This window comes from Barbus barbus (assembly GCF_936440315.1).
Source record: "Barbus barbus genome assembly, chromosome: 29".
Taxonomy (NCBI): Eukaryota; Metazoa; Chordata; class Actinopteri; order Cypriniformes; family Cyprinidae; genus Barbus; species Barbus barbus.
Window position 1 is genome coordinate 17,906,066 of NC_136757.1, and position 16,526 is coordinate 17,922,591.

General features: G+C 37.3%; 4 protein-coding genes across 4 annotated transcripts; all 4 read right to left on the reverse strand.

The window, feature by feature from the left end:
• Positions 1-435: 435 nt before the first annotated feature.
• LOC306849203 (uncharacterized protein) lies at positions 436-5,486 on the reverse strand. The gene is made up of 13 exons (XM_079384071.1): positions 5,412-5,486; positions 4,894-4,960; positions 4,712-4,778; positions 4,516-4,543; positions 4,127-4,267; positions 3,905-4,036; positions 3,648-3,795; positions 3,515-3,558; positions 3,318-3,368; positions 3,090-3,208; positions 1,085-1,213; positions 778-870; positions 436-668 (listed from the first exon to the last, which is right to left on the reverse strand). The coding sequence occupies exons 1-13, from the start codon at positions 5,412-5,414 to the stop codon at positions 536-538; spliced, it is 1,155 nt and encodes a 384-aa protein (XP_079240197.1). The 5' UTR covers positions 5,415-5,486; the 3' UTR covers positions 436-535.
• A 412-nt stretch (positions 5,487-5,898) lies between these two features.
• Positions 5,899-8,745, reverse strand: rpl10a (ribosomal protein L10a). The gene is made up of 6 exons (XM_079383776.1): positions 8,663-8,745; positions 8,189-8,260; positions 7,562-7,642; positions 6,997-7,145; positions 6,721-6,893; positions 5,899-6,114 (listed from the first exon to the last, which is right to left on the reverse strand). The coding sequence occupies exons 1-6, from the start codon at positions 8,665-8,667 to the stop codon at positions 5,944-5,946; spliced, it is 651 nt and encodes a 216-aa protein (XP_079239902.1). The 5' UTR covers positions 8,668-8,745; the 3' UTR covers positions 5,899-5,943.
• A 108-nt stretch (positions 8,746-8,853) lies between these two features.
• On the reverse strand, positions 8,854-13,038 carry fance (FA complementation group E). The gene is made up of 10 exons (XM_079383782.1): positions 12,723-13,038; positions 11,717-12,278; positions 11,485-11,529; positions 11,344-11,400; positions 11,058-11,201; positions 10,151-10,274; positions 9,957-10,032; positions 9,772-9,838; positions 9,570-9,695; positions 8,854-9,293 (listed from the first exon to the last, which is right to left on the reverse strand). Exons 1-10 carry the CDS (start codon positions 12,923-12,925, stop codon positions 9,192-9,194), a joined length of 1,506 nt encoding a protein of 501 aa, XP_079239908.1. The 5' UTR covers positions 12,926-13,038; the 3' UTR covers positions 8,854-9,191.
• A 217-nt stretch (positions 13,039-13,255) lies between these two features.
• On the reverse strand, positions 13,256-16,151 carry LOC306849038 (uncharacterized protein). The gene is made up of 8 exons (XM_079383890.1): positions 16,008-16,151; positions 15,465-15,596; positions 15,111-15,391; positions 14,897-15,030; positions 14,567-14,808; positions 14,362-14,472; positions 14,156-14,273; positions 13,256-13,993 (listed from the first exon to the last, which is right to left on the reverse strand). Exons 1-8 carry the CDS (start codon positions 16,076-16,078, stop codon positions 13,874-13,876), a joined length of 1,209 nt encoding a protein of 402 aa, XP_079240016.1. The 5' UTR covers positions 16,079-16,151; the 3' UTR covers positions 13,256-13,873.
• Positions 16,152-16,526: the final 375 nt, after the last annotated feature.

The following is a 16,526-nucleotide window of genomic DNA, read 5'->3' on the forward strand; positions in this document are numbered from 1 at the left end:
GATTAATTGCATCCAAAATAAAAGTTTTTGTTTACATAATATGTGTGTACTGTGTATATTTATTTTGTATATATAAATGCAAACACATGCATGTATACATTTAAGAAATATGTTGTTTATATATTACTTTTACTTACTTTACTTTTAGTCATTTAGCAGACGCTTTTATCCAAAGCGACTTACAAATAAGAAAAAGTAACTAAAACTAAAAGTTAACACTCTGTAAATACTCTATACACACCCATTTAAGAAAATACAGAAATGAAATAAAATTGACAAATGCATACAACAACATTTCAATAGTAAACATATAAAGGAAAATAAATAAATAAATAATATATATAAATACATAAATGTATATACATCTAATTACTTTCAAAATATATACTGTATGGGTGTGTATTTATATATACATAAGTAAACAGTACACATTATGTAAACAAAAACTTTTATTTTGGATGCGATTAATTGTTTGACAGCACTACTTTTAACATACTCATCAAATTTCCATTTCTGTAAATATTTATTATAATTTTCACATCCATAAAACGGGGGTTTGCAGCAACCACACTAATATGGCTAATATAATGACTGAGCAAAGAACAGCAAGGTAAATGACAAGGACTATCCAGCGGCAATGATACATCCACTGCATGAGAGGGCGCTGTCTGCAGGTGGAGTCACAAACAATACAAATGATCAGTATGGATTAATAATTCAATAAATAAAAGACTATGTGAAAAAGCAGCGTGCAAATTAATATTAAGTGTAACTTACAAGCTAATGCCACATCTATCACAGTCTCTGAGGTAGCGCTCGGATTTCTTCAGCCAGGCATGACTGCACTCCAGCGACGCCTTCCTCCTCAGCCTTTGATAAGGTAACACTGGCAGTGAACTTGTGTGTCTGTTATTTTCTAAATTATGAAATGGTTAATATACCAATGGATAACTGTAGCAGAATAAATCTGAGCACTAAATCAAACTTTGTGGATTATGTCTGCAATGATACATTAAAGTTCCTTTATTCCTGAATTTTTTTTCCATGACTTTCAAAAATAATGCCTATGTTTAAGGTGACCTACTTTTTTACAAAGGTGGGGTCCAGCTCAAGTCTCAGATTCTGGTTAGGAGGAATTTGGGCAGAGAATGTCTCCTCAGGAGCATCCACTGTGGCAGTTTGTGAGGGACTGTCATCTTGAGGTACTACTTGCCTAAAGAAATGTGAGACTTGGATGAGGTTATCGATCACACTTATGCTGTAGTAAGTCTGCATAAAACATCATTCACCACCCATTTTATTCCAAAATGTTATGTATTCCCAAGTAAAAAAGGGTATGAAACGACAAAATGGCAGGACTTGATTTTATCCATTAGAAATGTGTATAAAGTCAGTCAATAGTTTAAAATTTGATTTCATGTTGATAAAAATTCACTGTATATATTTTATAAAGGATTTCATAGTGAATGGTTTATCTGTGTATATCACTGGTTTAAAAAAAAAAAGAATACTTTAATTAAGTCTCCAGCACATTTTATTTTTCTCAATAATCTGTTTCCTCAGATGTGCATCACTAGTGATGATGTATTTTTGCAGGCCAACCTGGAAATAAGCATCACACTGGTTCCCTGGACAAAAACCCAATGGGATTTTTCCATTGTCATTTGGATTATTGCAGAAAATAAGGATTGTTGTTGAAAAAAGTTTAAGATCCTTACACATTCTGTTCATCATTATAATATTCAGAAATTAACATAACTTTTATTTATTTTGAAGTAAATACAACTGGCAGAAGTAAAAAGCTAAATGTAGGCTATAAATGACCTACATGATCACATGGTATCACATTCACTAAGCTGTCAACAACCCTTTCAGTCTTTATTTACTCTGAAAGTTTGAGTTACAATCTGTTGGATTACAAATTTATAAAATGATAAATCTAGGTTCCAATGTAATAGTATAACTATTTATATAACTATATATAAACTGAAACAGTGTGTTTTACATTTTGAGGTAAAGATGATGACATTCTAAGATGAAGTCAGGCAGCCCAGGTGTCTGAGACATTAACCTTTTGTCTTTAGGCACTTCCTGACCATTTGGGTGATACTGTCAGGCTGATTGGATTAGCACCTATGCATTTGAATCACACTGTTATGCTGATGATGTCAGGGCTAGGGAAATTCTGGTAATGGACCGATTCCTGTACTGTATTTGCATGCTTTGTTTAGATTGTCTCCACCTCTGTATCCCTCCCCCTCGAAATGTATATAAACTACAATGCATACTGTTTGAGTCAGACTTGGATGACTACAGCGACTACAGCGAGTTCTCAATAAAGAGTAACTTATCCCAAAGTCTCCTGGTCTCTGCTTTGACGAAGGAAAAAGTTTCCAACAAATCGTTTCCAAGAGTGTGACTTTAAACAGAATGAAGCTGTGAAAGTGGACTAGTGATTAGATGAGTTTACCAGTGCGATATGATGGCATTTAACATCCCGACAACAGTCCCATGCAGTCCCATTTAACCAGCTGTTAGCACCTGCCTTTTTCAAAATAAGTAAAAGCTTTAAATAAACCATTTAGGCCCGGTTTCACAAACAGGGCTTAGACTAAGCCAGGATTAGGCCATAGTTCAATTAGGACATCAAAGTAATTTTTATTAACATGCCTTAGAAAAAACATTACTGGTGTGCATCTCGAGACAAAACAAAGGCACTGATATGTTTTAAGATCAGTCACTGCAAGTTTATTTCAGTTGAAACAGCTCAGAGTTAGATTTTAGTCTAGGACTAGGCTTAAGCCTTGTCTGTGAAACCGGGGGATAAGGTCATAGAATGCAACGTGAAAATAACTTGAACTGGTCTTAACCACTGACCTTATTTTAAGCTTTTACCCAAAACCAGTAAAAAAATGTACTTCAATCAATGACTTCAGGAGAATAGAACCTAAAGTGCTAAAATGCTAACTTGTTTCTGGGTTTTGGCCTACAAAAAATACATCATCCCTGAAGCTGTCTATACAGAAGAAAAGATCTCTCACTACTTCTGTTACATCGCAACTATAAATATACAAATGTATCAAAATTACCCTCTGCTCATTTGGCAGTCATCTGTGTGGTCTGGTTTCTTTGTTCTTGATTTGATCTCTTCACAAATCTCATTGGTCACTGAAGATAATATAGCTTCTGACTCCTTTATTTTTTGCTTCTTCAAATGAAAAAGAAAAGAAAATGACAAGTGCATGTAAACTAAATTAAGATTAGATGTTTAGTGTAGTTAAATGTAATTGAATGGCTGAGACTCATTGTGCACCAACCTGGATTTGCTTTGCAATGATGTTTGCACTGATTCTACGCCGTAACTGAGGCTGAGGCAAAAGAAAGAGACTGATGATACTCTTAACAAATCATATAACACATCTGAGCTATAAATTGTTTATATATCTACATAAATTAAGAAAACAAACAACAAAATCACATTTTTCAAGATAAAGCCGAAGTACAGAGTCAATACCTTCTGTGAGTCTTTTTCCAGCTTTTCAATAGCGTCGGTTTCCTCTGCAGTGACACAGATACATTATTTCAAAATGCTAGTGGATGAATTGTTACTTTAACATTGTGAAAGAACTGAATAGGTGTTTTCCTACCCCACTGCTCACAGACATGTCGCTCTCTGCTGCTTTTCTCCATCTGTTTCTTCATCTCCTCCAGTTCAATGCTGTTCCTCTCATGACGGCACTTCAGGTTTTCCACATGAGCCACCATCAGTTCCACTGCACGGCTCACTTTGGCCTCCTACACAGACACAGAACAGGATTGAACATATTAAAAGCCCATTGATTGAACCACCAATCTAATGGGATCTGACTTTGCTACCAGAGTAAAATCTAGTATGCACCGATACCTGATGCACAGCCCCAAGAACCTCTGCAGTGTTGGAGATTCGTCCGATGGTGCCCCCGATAATGTTAAGACACAACTCAAGACGCTGGAGAAGCCCAGCACGTTTGATATCTAAACACATTTCCTTGAGTGTCTAGTGGCAAAAATACAATTCTATAATTGGCATAAGCTAAATCTAAAAGAGCAATTATTCACAAAAGCTATTCTCAGACTGTAGTCATACCTCAAGCACTTCCATGCCTCTTTCCACTTCCAGTTTGAGGTTGTCCTCTGCATTGTCTCGAGCGTGTTCCTCTGTCTCCAGCCTCTGACACAGTGTGTACTGGTCACAGCGAAAGGCCAGAGACAGACGAGAGAAAGCAACCTGTGCAGGGGGTTTGTAAGGTAATGTAAAGCTAAATTAAATAATAATTTTAAAAAATATAAATTTAATATTAAAATGAAAAATACCATTAAAACATTTAGATAAAAATACAATCTACACAGAACAGAATTATGAAGGCATGCCAGACTTTAAAGAGAGTGGATATTCTTCAAAACCATCACTTCACAATGTCCATTTATCTATCTATCTATCTATCTATCTATCTATCTATCTCAAACAGGACTGACCTCCAATTCCTCCTCTGTCATGTCAACACTATGAATGAATGTGAAATAACCAACAATACAGATGGCGTGAAATAACAGATATTATAGGAATTTATGTCCACAAACCAAAAATCAAATATCTGGATAACCAAATACATGGCTGATATAAAGCTAGCTGTAGTAAAAGCTAGCTTTTGTTTATATCTGAATAAATCACCTGTTTGGACCCAGCCTCACCATAACAGATGACTCTTCTAAGGCAGTTTGGTCCTCGTGTCTAGACCCTTCAGAAGAGAAAAAAAAAGTAACTTAAACTTCTTTAATATACCCTGTAGTGTATGGCATGAATGTATGGTGAGTAAATATATATATGTATATATATATGTTTTTTTGCATTACCTTCCTCAGAGTCATTCTCACTGTTCTCTTTCTGGTTGTTGGTCAGAACTTGCTGGTCTTTACAGGCCTAATCAGAGGTTATTATTGTTTACATGAAATATATTGTAATTTGTAGTACATAATATTATAAATATATAGTACTGTTTGGATTAGATTACTATCAAAAATAAAGCTAATGAAAATGTTGAAAATATTAATATTTCATTCATCTTGATAATTTCAAGTTGCAAATAATTAACGACTGAGATATTGCTCTAAAAATATGTAATGTGTATTCTTATTTCCCCAGCAACATTAAATGTTTAATATTTTACGTTTTAAACATTAAAAACACGTTTTCTACACACATATGAATTCTGCCAACATATTCTTATCGTCTATTAACAAAAGCCCTCTACTTACATTTAAATTCAATCCAACCTCATTAATCGTTGTATTTCTAATATTCAGATTTACCGCTTCCTCTCAGTTTAACATCCACAAAGTACAATCAAATAAAGAAACTTGCGCTTGCTTACCATGACATTTGCTGTGATTTCTTGCTCTCCACCTCTATTCCTGCTCCTAACAGACTCTTAATCCCATTAAGAGATAGAGTGAAGAAAACTGGCAGACTAATGACGCTGTTTTAGAGTCATGGCTGTCACACACTAGTGACAATCCCAGAACTGAGCGAAAAAAATTAATGCTACGAAAAACAATTGTAAAATATATTTAGCTTGGTGTGCATACTACAAAACACCATGAAGGTGAGTCATCTTGCACAAAAATGCCTTTAATGGAGTCAATTTAACATAAAATTCTTAATTTATGCATGTGAAGCGGTTTCACAAAGCTTTTTCTAAGAACTAAATGGCATTATACTGCTTCTTTGTGATCTATAAATGTGATGCAAAGTTTTGAAAAACTTCCAATTAATTAGTGCATTTTCTACAGAGAAACCAATCAAATGAACATATTTAGCATTTATTTGAAAGGACATTAGGAAAGACAAAACAGATGAGATTTGGATCAACTCCACATTTATTGTAGAAAATTGAGGAACAGTCTCTAATAGAGGCGCTGTGGCTTTCCCATGGTGCTCTTGATGTAGAGCGCTCTGACGTTCTGCCAGTTCTTCTTCAGCAGAGACACCAGGAAGTTCACAGCCAGGTGGATGTTGTAGACCAGCTCTTCCTCAGTCATCCTGACGTGACCAACAGCCACAGCCAGACACAGAACCTGAACAAGACAAATATAACCATTATCAACTTAATACAAACTCCAGTTAAAAAAAAATATAGGGTTGATAAGATTTTTGTGTTTGAAAAGTCTCTTATGCTCAACAAGGCTGCATTTATTTGAACAAAAACAGTAAACAGTAATATTGGAATATATTATATTAAAATACCACAAAGTAAAACAAAGCATTTTATACTTAAATTTTAAAATAATGTATTCCTGTGGTGACAGCTGAATTTACAGCAGCCGTTACTCATTTACATATTTTTGTATAAAGACATAGATTGTCAGAATTCATGAGCAAAAAAAAAAAAAAAAAAAAAAATAGATTCAGCATCTCTTTAAAATATAAGTCTTTTGTAAAAGTATAAATGTCTATACCTGGCATCCTCAAATCTGGCCCGCTCCTGCAGAGTTTAGCTCTAACCCTAATCAAACCTGAACATGCCAATCAGAGTCTTCAAGAGCATTAGAAAATCACAAGTAGGCGAGTTTGATCAGGGTTGGAGTTAAACTCTGTAGCAGATTGGCTCCCCAGTGAAAGATGAGGAACCCTGGTCTATACTATATCACTTTAATGTCCAAAGCACTTGAATAAAAACACACCTTCTTCATTTGGAATTTGATGGTGGATTTCACTTCATCCACCTTGGTGCCCAGGTTCTCGTTATGGGTGAGCAGAGAGGGGAACTTTCCTGCCTTGTTGAGACCAGGTCCCAGGATACGTGGAATCTGCTTGATCAGAGACTCAGAAGCCAGGAAAGCATCGTACTTTTTTGCTAAAAAGAGAACCAACAAGATGCATCAACACGTAGACTCAATCCACAACAAACTATAGCACTTAACATGTCTTATTGCTTATGTTCTCAAAAGGAAACTCACCCAGCTTCTTGACCAGTTTCTTGTTCTTGTTGAGCTTTTTAAGAGCCTCGATGTCCATGTGTGGAAGCTCAGCGGCCTTAGCTTCATCACAATGCTGCTGGTCACCAAGGATGCACACGGAGAACTTGGGACGTGGGGTGGTCTTCAGCCTGCAAGGGCCAATGGAAAAGATTGACTGACAAACAGAAGCACGTCAGACCCCTTTTGACCCACGTGAGGCAGAACGGAAGAGTCTTACCCATACCACCTCAGCTGGAATCAGGTGTCGATAGCACAGGCATATAATAAAATGTTCGGCTTAGGTATGAAAGCATGAACACCGTCACCTATAGCCTCCCCTCATGTTTTAAGACCCAGGGTAGGGGTCCGCCTGCTTCACCAAGCCAGAGAATGGATGGTTTAGACAGACTACCCGAGGCTGTTCTACACTGCCTGCCCTTAACCTGCCTGCTCAAGCAATTTAATCGACCGAATAACTACCTCATGTCAAGATATCCAGATATTTATTCAGGCAGAGAAAAGGGCAGGCAGACAGAAGGCTGGGCGATACAGTAAAGGGCCGAACCTGACAGTGCCTGAGAAACGCTTGTCCTTCTGGGGATCGTAGTTCTTCAAGCTGATCTGCAGCTCCACAGTCTCAAGAAACCTTAAATATAAAAGTCAAAATAAATGTTGTATACAAATAGCTGCTACATAATGAGGGTAAACACTTGGTGCTGTTACCAAAAATACATCTGATACTTAAGCATAGGCTTAATCTTTACGGCAAACAGTTAATCAGTGATTAATTTAACGAATAGCTATTTAATTACTAGCAAGAAACAACTAGTTTGTGTTGACTAGAAATTAGCAGTGACTACTAAATCGAAGAAAAAAAACCTTGCTGGTCCCTATTCAGTTCAGTAGTACTAATAACTCTTTAGAAACTACTACATAGTTACTTGTAACTATTACAAGAGCTGTAAGTGTATGTTAAGCTTCACTAGTACGAATTCATTACACAGCAGTACATAGTAGAGAGACACCAGTATCAATCTCTACACAATTGAACTACTAAAGTACAGAAATATCTGTACTTTTTTTAAAGTACAGATATGAGTTTTGTTAAAAACCCCTGATACTATGAAAGTTCATATGGCCTGCTACACAAACTTATGCTGTCAGCTAATGATAACACTATGACCACTCTTACTTTCTCTTCTTAAGACGGGCACCAGCCTGGACCTCCCGAACAGCCTCGTACAAAGTGTCTCTTGAGACCTTGCTGTTAAAAAAAAATACATAATTAATTCCATGACTAGTTTTTTCCAAGTGCAGATATGTCACGAAGACTGACCGGTGAATGCATCACTAATATGCCTCTAAACTCAGTTCCCCAAACCTCAATATATCTATATTACTTAAGATAGATATGAATAACAACCGTCAGAATAATTAAAGTTTCAGATGAAATTAAATATGTGTCAGATTAAACCAGATTGCATTCCAGATGATCCGGTGCGCTGCGGGGTGGCTCTCAAGAGCTGCTCGAGTTTGTCAAGAAAAACAAACCTCAAGGTCTCCGACTGACATTGCTTGATGATATATTTGCTTATATAGCTATTAAGTAGTGAAATAAAACGTTATAAAGGATTAAATGCTTCATATATAAACATTTCTCACGTGCCTCATTTTGCCGTGATGCCTCTCCTTTCACACGGAGCTTGGAAAAGGAAGCACGACAGGAAGTTGCGTCGAATATATGCGTCTGAGTGTGAAAAAAGGACTTCCGGAGCCGCCATGATTGTTGTGCTCACAGAAATATGTAACCAGCCAGCAGAGAACTTTACATTCCACAAACTTTTTTTTTTTTTTTTTAAATGTGTCAAATAAGTGTGCGCGTTCATGCACAGTAACATTAAATTATATATATTTATAATCAATAAAAATAATTCATTGTAAAGCATTCAAATGTGTCCAGGTCATACCATTTAAATATGAATACAGATAGTTTAATTGAAACGATTACGGTTAATAAATAATACAAATAAATACTCATATGAAGAGTTATCCAATTCAATACTTTTTAAAGTCAATTCAACTATACAATACAGTGACATTTTTATTACATTTACAAAATATATTCACAACTTTTTACAATCAGAATGACTGAAACTCATCTAGTTAAGTGCCATTTAAAATGGGCATAATATGATTCAAAGAGAAAGCCGTTTTAATGCAGCCTGCAATGATTTCTTTAGGAAGGTTTCATTGAAAGACAGGCAACTAGAAAGTGTGTGGTGGCATGCAGGATTCACCTGAAAAAAAAAACAACTCTTATTAATCAGCAGTTTTATGCTAGCTTAAAAAAAAAAAAAAAAAAAAACACTTTAATATCTAAATATTTATTTATGTGATGTTTATTTGTTAGTATTTTCTATGCCTCTGAAATTTGCATATGGAGCATAAATAGTTTTCATAGTTGTCCAGATGCTGTGAGGACCATACAATTATAATTAATATTGTGGTTGAAGGTTGTTGACTTTTTTTTACTTTCTAAATGAGTTATTTCCAGTCATTACAGTTATACTCACATGTGACTGATACTTGGTCAAGATGCTCAGCAACATCTTGGCAAACTTCATAGATTTGCTGAAAAGTGGAGACTGGCTGTAAAGCTGATCGGTGAAGAGAGAGAAATCCTCCTCACTCAGCTCAAGCTGTGAGCATAACAACATAAACAATTAACATGGGACTAAAAGACCCTTAAAGATTCAAAACCGCTTTCTGAAGTACCTTTGAATCCAGCAATGCATGGATGACTGATAACACTCCCTCATCCCAGGACACTCCAAGTATTTTTCTAAGATTTAGAAGTAAATTTCTGTGATCAGCTAAACCGATTACTCAAGCGTAATATATTCCAGAAGTGACCAATACCTATTTCTTTCTGAAAGCTGAATTGTGATCTTCATACTGACCGAAATACATGAAGCCTGTGATGTGGCTCAAGGCAGTCCACTACCAGTCTACAGAGTACCTCTGCCTGGGCGCTTCCTAAAGAAAAATAGAATTAGTATTTACTGAAATTAAGTATATAATTAATAAAAATGGTAAATATAATCTTGTTAACTAATCCAGGTGAAAAAATAAAAAATAAAAAAAAACCTCATACCAGTTTGACCCTTCCGTAAAACTGGCTCTATCAGAGCCTGGCAGGTTGGCCTGGGGTAACGAGTGCAAAGAGACATTACTGCTGTTACCAAACAGCGAGAGGCAGGTTCTGCAAGGGACACAATCTAAGGCAGAGAAATGCATATTTATAAGTGCGATTACACTTATATAAAACAACACCACCCCCTAAAACTGTATTTACAGCATAACACTTACAAATTAAAAAATAAAAAAGGAACCAAACACCTATAAGAACTACAGTTCAAAAGTTTCAGGTTGGTATGATTTTCTGTGTTTTTCCAAAAGACTATTAAGCTCACTAAGGCTCATTCATATATATATATATATATATATATACACACATATATATAAATAAATAAAGATGGTAACATTTTATATACGATATATTCCTTTGATGACATTCAGCAGCCATTACTCCAGTCTATAGTGTCACATGATCTTTCAGAAATCATTCTAATATGCTGATTTGGAGCTCAAGAAACATTTTCTATTATTATAAATGTTTAAAACAGTTGTGCTGATTTATATTTTTGTGAAAACCATGATACATTTTTTTCAAGATTTTTTTTTTATTAATAGAACATTCAAGTTTTTCTTATGGTCACTTTTGATGCATTTAATGCTGAATAAAAAGTAATTTTATTTATTTAAAAAAAAGAAAAATATATCTTACCAATCCCAAACATTTAAACTTTAATATATGTATGCAATTGACCCCCCCCCCCCCCCCCCCCCACACACACACACACACACACACAAACAAAAATATATTTAATTTAATAACATAAACACGCCCCCCCCCCCCATGAGTTCTGATTCAATAGTATGATTAAAATCTTTTTAAGAAGGTAACCTGTGACAAATGTGATGTTTGTGAACATACTAACTTTTGGCAGCAGAAGGTGTGTGATCACAGCAGAAGCAGTGCTGTGACTGAGGTCTGGCGACAGTTCCAACAGGCAGCTACAGAACTGAGGTAAACTCTGTTCAGATGCTTCAGACAAACACAGCATCGAACACAATACCTCCACCTGTGATCAGATACAACAAATCCATACTAATGGAAACATTTCTGGAATAATGAATCCAAAAAAAAAAAAGGATAAAAGCGTCTGCTAAATTACTACATGTAAATGTAAAAAAGCAATTAATTTTCAAGGCAAACCCACAAACCTCATTGGGGTCACATTCATGAAATACTTTCAGAGCAGACACGGAGCTCTCATCCCACTGTGAAGGAAAAAATATGTAAAAATTATACAAATGAAAAGATAAAAGCAATTACATTTGCATAATTAAACAAAGATTTCTTACTGATGACTCTGTGTCTAGTAATTCTTTGATCACATGAAAAGAAGCCTAAAAAGGGAATGTTAAAATGTTAGAAATGCATTTATTCTGAAGAACAGTCATTTTTCTGAGGTTTATACATGAAGAGAATCCCCTATCTGTGAAACTGTTTGTGAACTTTTAATGGTCAAATTAGGGAAACTACGCTATTTGTGAGCATGAAAAATCAGTTTAACTGAAGTGAATTTCACTTTACCTTCAGATGGTCTGGCAGATTTTTTGAAGACCCCAACACATCAGAGCGAGCCTGTGATACAGAAGCAGCACTCTGTTCCAGCTGTGACGTTCTCCTTTTAGGTTCCTCCTCTTCAGTCAACCTCTCTTCTTCACTTAGACAGAAATCCATCTTTACTCTTTTACTGTGGTGATCATCTTGGGCATCTCCATTATGATCCATGTTGTCACTTTTCCTCTTTTTCTGAGATAAAACTGGCATGTTGGTCTCTTTATCCTCTGCTTCAAGATCCTCAAAACAATAAGCCCATTTACCCTTTGCATTAGCCTTCCTGAATCTCTCACAGAGACTCTTTAATCTCCCTGTACTGTCTGAGGTGAGGAGGGTCCCTTTCCTAGTGCCCTCAATATCTCTTTGGAGCTGCTTGATTAAGGCACAAGTCCACTGATTTTCCACATCATCCTGAGTCAGACACTGAAGCAGGTGGAGAACATGGTCTTTGGGCAGTCCAGGGTGAATCAAATGTAGAAAACACAGCAGATTTCGCTTAAAGCCTTCAGAAAACAGGCACACCAAAGGCTTACTGTAAAACAAAAAGAATTACTCATACAAACGATTTTAGTGTATTATATAACAATGGAAGGAACTCTTGAAAGGAAAGGAACAATGAAAGAGGACTCAAAATTACTTCTGAATTCAAAATGGTGTTATTTTTCACTTTACTCTTTAAAAAAAGATTGCATGACCAACTGTTTTGTTGATTAGTGCAAAGAAATATATATTTATATAAATACATTTACAAAAAATAAATTGACACGTATGAAAACTGAACAACAGTCGAGTTAAAGCTTTTTTATACTAAACCTCTAAAAATACAGATTTTATTACATCACTAGACAGTTTCTTAAAGTCCAAAAAGAAAACTATTGAACATAACTATTGAAGAAATTAAACTTCATAATTATCACTGTTTGCCAAGTGACATCATTCTCAACAGAATTAGGATAGTCTTTGCCGGTCTACTTACAGAGCGAGAGCGTCCTCGTGCACACATGCTTCTTGTTGGCACAAAGTTTCTAAAAACGGAGCGAGCGTGAACTCTGGATCAGATCTGCGCTGTTTATTGAAAACTGTCTGCGCATTGCTCGCCCCAGCTGCTCCTGAATGCAGCGAATGAACCAGCAACCGGGACCGTCCGTCAAAACGCTGCAGCAGAGCTTTCAGATCCATCACTGGACCTCAGATAGTCGTAGCAAAATATATCAAAAACAATGACCGCTCATAACACCGCTTAAAGCTGTAGGAAGTTGTGTGTAGCAAGTTTCGAATCAGTTCTATATGTGGCTATAAACAAACGCCTATTCACGGAGGACCCCTGCAGATTTGGAGCGGAATTACAACCGAGAAGCCCCCTGACGACATTCTGAACCAATTTTGCTGTAGTGTTATCTTAAATTTGAAAATTTGTAATAAGTAAATAAACTCCGAAGTGCCCCCCCCCACAAAACATCTTACTGGCAGCTCACATAATTAAAGAGACTGAGAGGATCAAGCAAGGCAAACAGTGGAACTTTTTTTTATTTTCACTTTTCTTTGAATATAAACATGTACTAAAAAAAGTAATAAAATGTGACATCAAGTCCTGGTATAACCTGTTAACACTGCTGAGGAGAACAATACAAAAGCCTGCTGACAGGTTGCACAGTTAGTGTTTTGCAAATACCGGCAATATTAGAAACTACACAACGTACACAATTAAAATCTGATTTCATATAAAGGTATCAGACAAAAAGGTGCAACCACCAGGAATCGGCACAGATGGAAGTAAACGATCAACAAGTGAAAAGCAAGCCGAAATGAGTGATCATGCATTCAGTTAACATCAACTTTTTGCCCTGGTTTCTCACCAACTCAACCTGAAGAGACACTCAATTTGAGCATTCAAACTTTTTTTCCTCCCACCCACTCCCTTAAACTAAAAGGAAAGAGACTCGCACTTTAAAAAAAAAAAAAAAAAAAAAAAAAAAAAAAAAACTACACGGCTAAAGAATTAGCCAAACATTTAGGGCTAGCTAAAGTAAAGCCAACCCTAAAAAGAGACGATTAGATTTCAGTGCAGGAGATAAGCAAAGCTCACTCAGGCCAATATAAGCCAACATATACATGACCAGAAGGTCCTTAGTCATCAAGAAAATCCAGAAGGTCATCGTCATCTTCATCCAAAAGAGTTAGGGCAAAAATGTAGCTCCAAAGTTGGATGCCTTCGATGCCCAAATCCTCCAACATCTCAGCTGTATCCTGAGGAGAAAAAAAGAAAGAAAAAAGGAATTCCGATTAAAATGACTAACTGATGTACAATACAGCAAGCCAAGCACTGCAATACAGCATAGTGCATTTCCCCACTTATTTAAAAAGTAACCAAAACTAGTTAACAAAAATATAATTAAAATTAAACGTTACCCTGGGTGCCGAGCGCCTGCGACGGTGTATGTGATTAGGGGGCATGTCATGGCTGTAGATACACTCCGACTTAAAGGGGCAGCATCCGTGACGCATGAAGAAAGTGCACTTTAACTTACTAGAATAAACAAAATTCCAGAGTTAGTTTAAAGGATCAAATAAACTATTACAAAAGATTTGACTGCACGAATGGGAACAATTCTAACCTGCTTCTTTCTTTGAAAGCGGCTATCAATGATGCTTTTTCCTCCCCGTCACAGACCCAGTGCTTGCTGGGAATGTAAAAGGAGGATTTCACTCTGCACTGTGGACAGCCCCTATTATTAAAAAAAAAAAATCCAATTAATATACATACATACACATGCATACACACAAGGGAGAAGAAAAAATAAAATAAAAAAGGACATTCACTTAATGACATCCTCCTGGAAGTCCTTTGTTTTCCGCCATGTAACAATGCAGCTGATGCAGAAAGCATGATTGCAGTTGGGTAGGATGCCATAACGCCGTTCTTGAGAGGTAGATTTCTCAGAAATTTTGTCCATGCAGATGCCACAGGCCACATCTTTGCTTTGGTCAAAGGCCCTTGAATGCTGCTGCTCCGTCGATACTGCAGCGCCACCCTGATCTGGTCTCTCTGGTGAACCGGTCACCTATGATCCAATAACACTTCATTAAACCCAGGCTGATGAAACCCATATAGCTTCATCTAGAAGCTACAGAAATGTGTAGTTTTGTGACCTGTGTTTCGGCTTCAGATACGGTTACTTTTTGGACTCTGGCAGGTGCTGCGCCAGGTACAAAAGCTGCAGAGCTGTAGTTATCTGAAGAACTGGAGTCTATAGCACCGATTTGTTGTAGCGGTCTCACTGCATCTAAAGAGGACAACAATTCAATTCATAAGAGGAAAATGTGATGTGCAGTTTCAAAGAAAAGCCTGAATAAGCAGTAATACCTTGCTGGGGAGGTCCATCCTCCACAACCCCAAACTCTTCCTCCTCTGCAATGCCTGTAGTCAAGTGCTCAAAGTTCTGCTGCAGCACGCTCATACTTGTGACCAGAGGCTCTGAACCCCTTCGATTCAGGCTGTAGGCTCCTTGAGGTGGAAGAGAGGGCTCAGATCCTCGGCGGTCAGCCAGAGAACGTCCCTCCAGTGCTGAGGGGAACACCGCAGGTGCTGAACCGCGTCTGCTGCTCCCTGAAGAACCTTCACCCGCTCGAGGAACGTGGAGATACCTGCGAGACATAACTCATAAACTGCTTTTCTATAAACATATGATGTTCAAAAAGAGACCAGCTGGCTCCTTACCTGCAACGGTCACCAAACCAGCAGCCACCTTTCTGGAAGTACCTACACTGAACTTGAAACGACGGTACTGCAGGAAACTCGTGTAGATAGTTACAGCTTGGACCATAGCTACAAGATCCATTGATGAACTGCCTGAAAAACACAACATGCTAATTACATACATTGTTGACAACTGCAGCACGTCTTCCATAAGTTTTTGAAAACTTCCAACATTTAAGTAAAAAAAAAGAAAAAAGGGGAGGAAAGAGTAGTTTTGAACCCTCGAGCATTAGTTCATGTTGTTATTGACTACACGGAAACTGTAGGACTTTAGAAGAAACAAAATCTTGCAACGGTATTTTCAAACTAGTTCAAAGTATAATAAATATCATGATGGTTGTTGTAACTGCACTAATCTTTTTACTAAAACAAAAACAAATCGCTTGCTGCCGTAACCGGATGTAAACATCTGCGCCGGGAAACGTTAAAGCAGGAAAAGTGACTCTTTCAAACAGATGATCGGGGCTAAAAACTAACTTTGTCCAGTCAAAATCACGAAACTACCTGCAGACTTCTCTTTCCACGTTTGAGCTGCCTTTTCTCGACCGTCTACACGGTGTGCGATACCGATCCATTTTCAGATCCTCCAAAAAGCTTGCTTTAATGCAGTTGTAAGAGTAAGTAAACGGATTGAGGAGTTGGAGAGAGAGAGAGGGAGAGAAGCGCTGGAGGAGACCCAGGTCACGCAGAACGCGCGCGGACCAACCAGGGACGCCCGTGTCATTGCTATAGAATAAACAGCGAGTCTGGAGGGTGACAGCTATACAATCGAGACTTGGGTCTCACAATTCATATAAATGTCAGAGCTTTTTCTTAACATATTTCTTCCCCTAATTGTTTGCTTGGTGGCACTGCAACAATCCAAGAACCACTGATCTGCACACTAGTGCAAACACCCACCTACAAACCGCACTGCTGTCTCCTGGGCCTTTGGATGATTGCGCGTCCCTTTCCATCTTGCGTTAGTCCCTCTTCGCCTGATGGATGGGTAATGGCATGCACACTTTTATAAGTGTTGGGCGG

Coding starts and splice junctions, on each gene's coding strand:
- LOC306849203 (XM_079384071.1), bottom strand. Junction 3,369..3,514: donor TGGAAAAAGACTCACAGAAG/GTATTGACTCTG, acceptor CTTTTGCCTCAG/CCTCAGTTACGGCGTAGAAT. Junction 1,214..3,089: donor GACTGCCAAATGAGCAGAGG/GTAATTTTGATA, acceptor ACATTTCTTTAG/GCAAGTAGTACCTCAAGATG.
- rpl10a (XM_079383776.1), bottom strand. Junction 6,894..6,996: donor GAAACTGGTCAAGAAGCTGG/GTGAGTTTCCTT, acceptor TTCTCTTTTTAG/CAAAAAAGTACGATGCTTTC. Junction 6,115..6,720: donor TCAAATTCCAAATGAAGAAG/GTGTGTTTTTAT, acceptor TGTCTTGTTCAG/GTTCTGTGTCTGGCTGTGGC.
- fance (XM_079383782.1), bottom strand. CDS start 12,925: ATGGATCTGAAAGCTCTGCTGCAGCGTTTTGACGGACGGTCCCGGTTG. Junction 9,839..9,956: donor CACAGGCTTCATGTATTTCG/GTCAGTATGAAG, acceptor TCTAAATCTTAG/AAAAATACTTGGAGTGTCCT. Junction 9,294..9,569: donor TGACCAAGTATCAGTCACAT/GTGAGTATAACT, acceptor TTTTTTTTTCAG/GTGAATCCTGCATGCCACCA.
- LOC306849038 (XM_079383890.1), bottom strand. CDS start 16,078: ATGGATCGGTATCGCACACCGTGTAGACGGTCGAGAAAAGGCAGCTCA. Junction 15,031..15,110: donor GGATGGACCTCCCCAGCAAG/GTATTACTGCTT, acceptor TGTCCTCTTTAG/ATGCAGTGAGACCGCTACAA. Junction 14,473..14,566: donor TTCCAGGAGGATGTCATTAA/GTGAATGTCCTT, acceptor TTTTAATAATAG/GGGCTGTCCACAGTGCAGAG.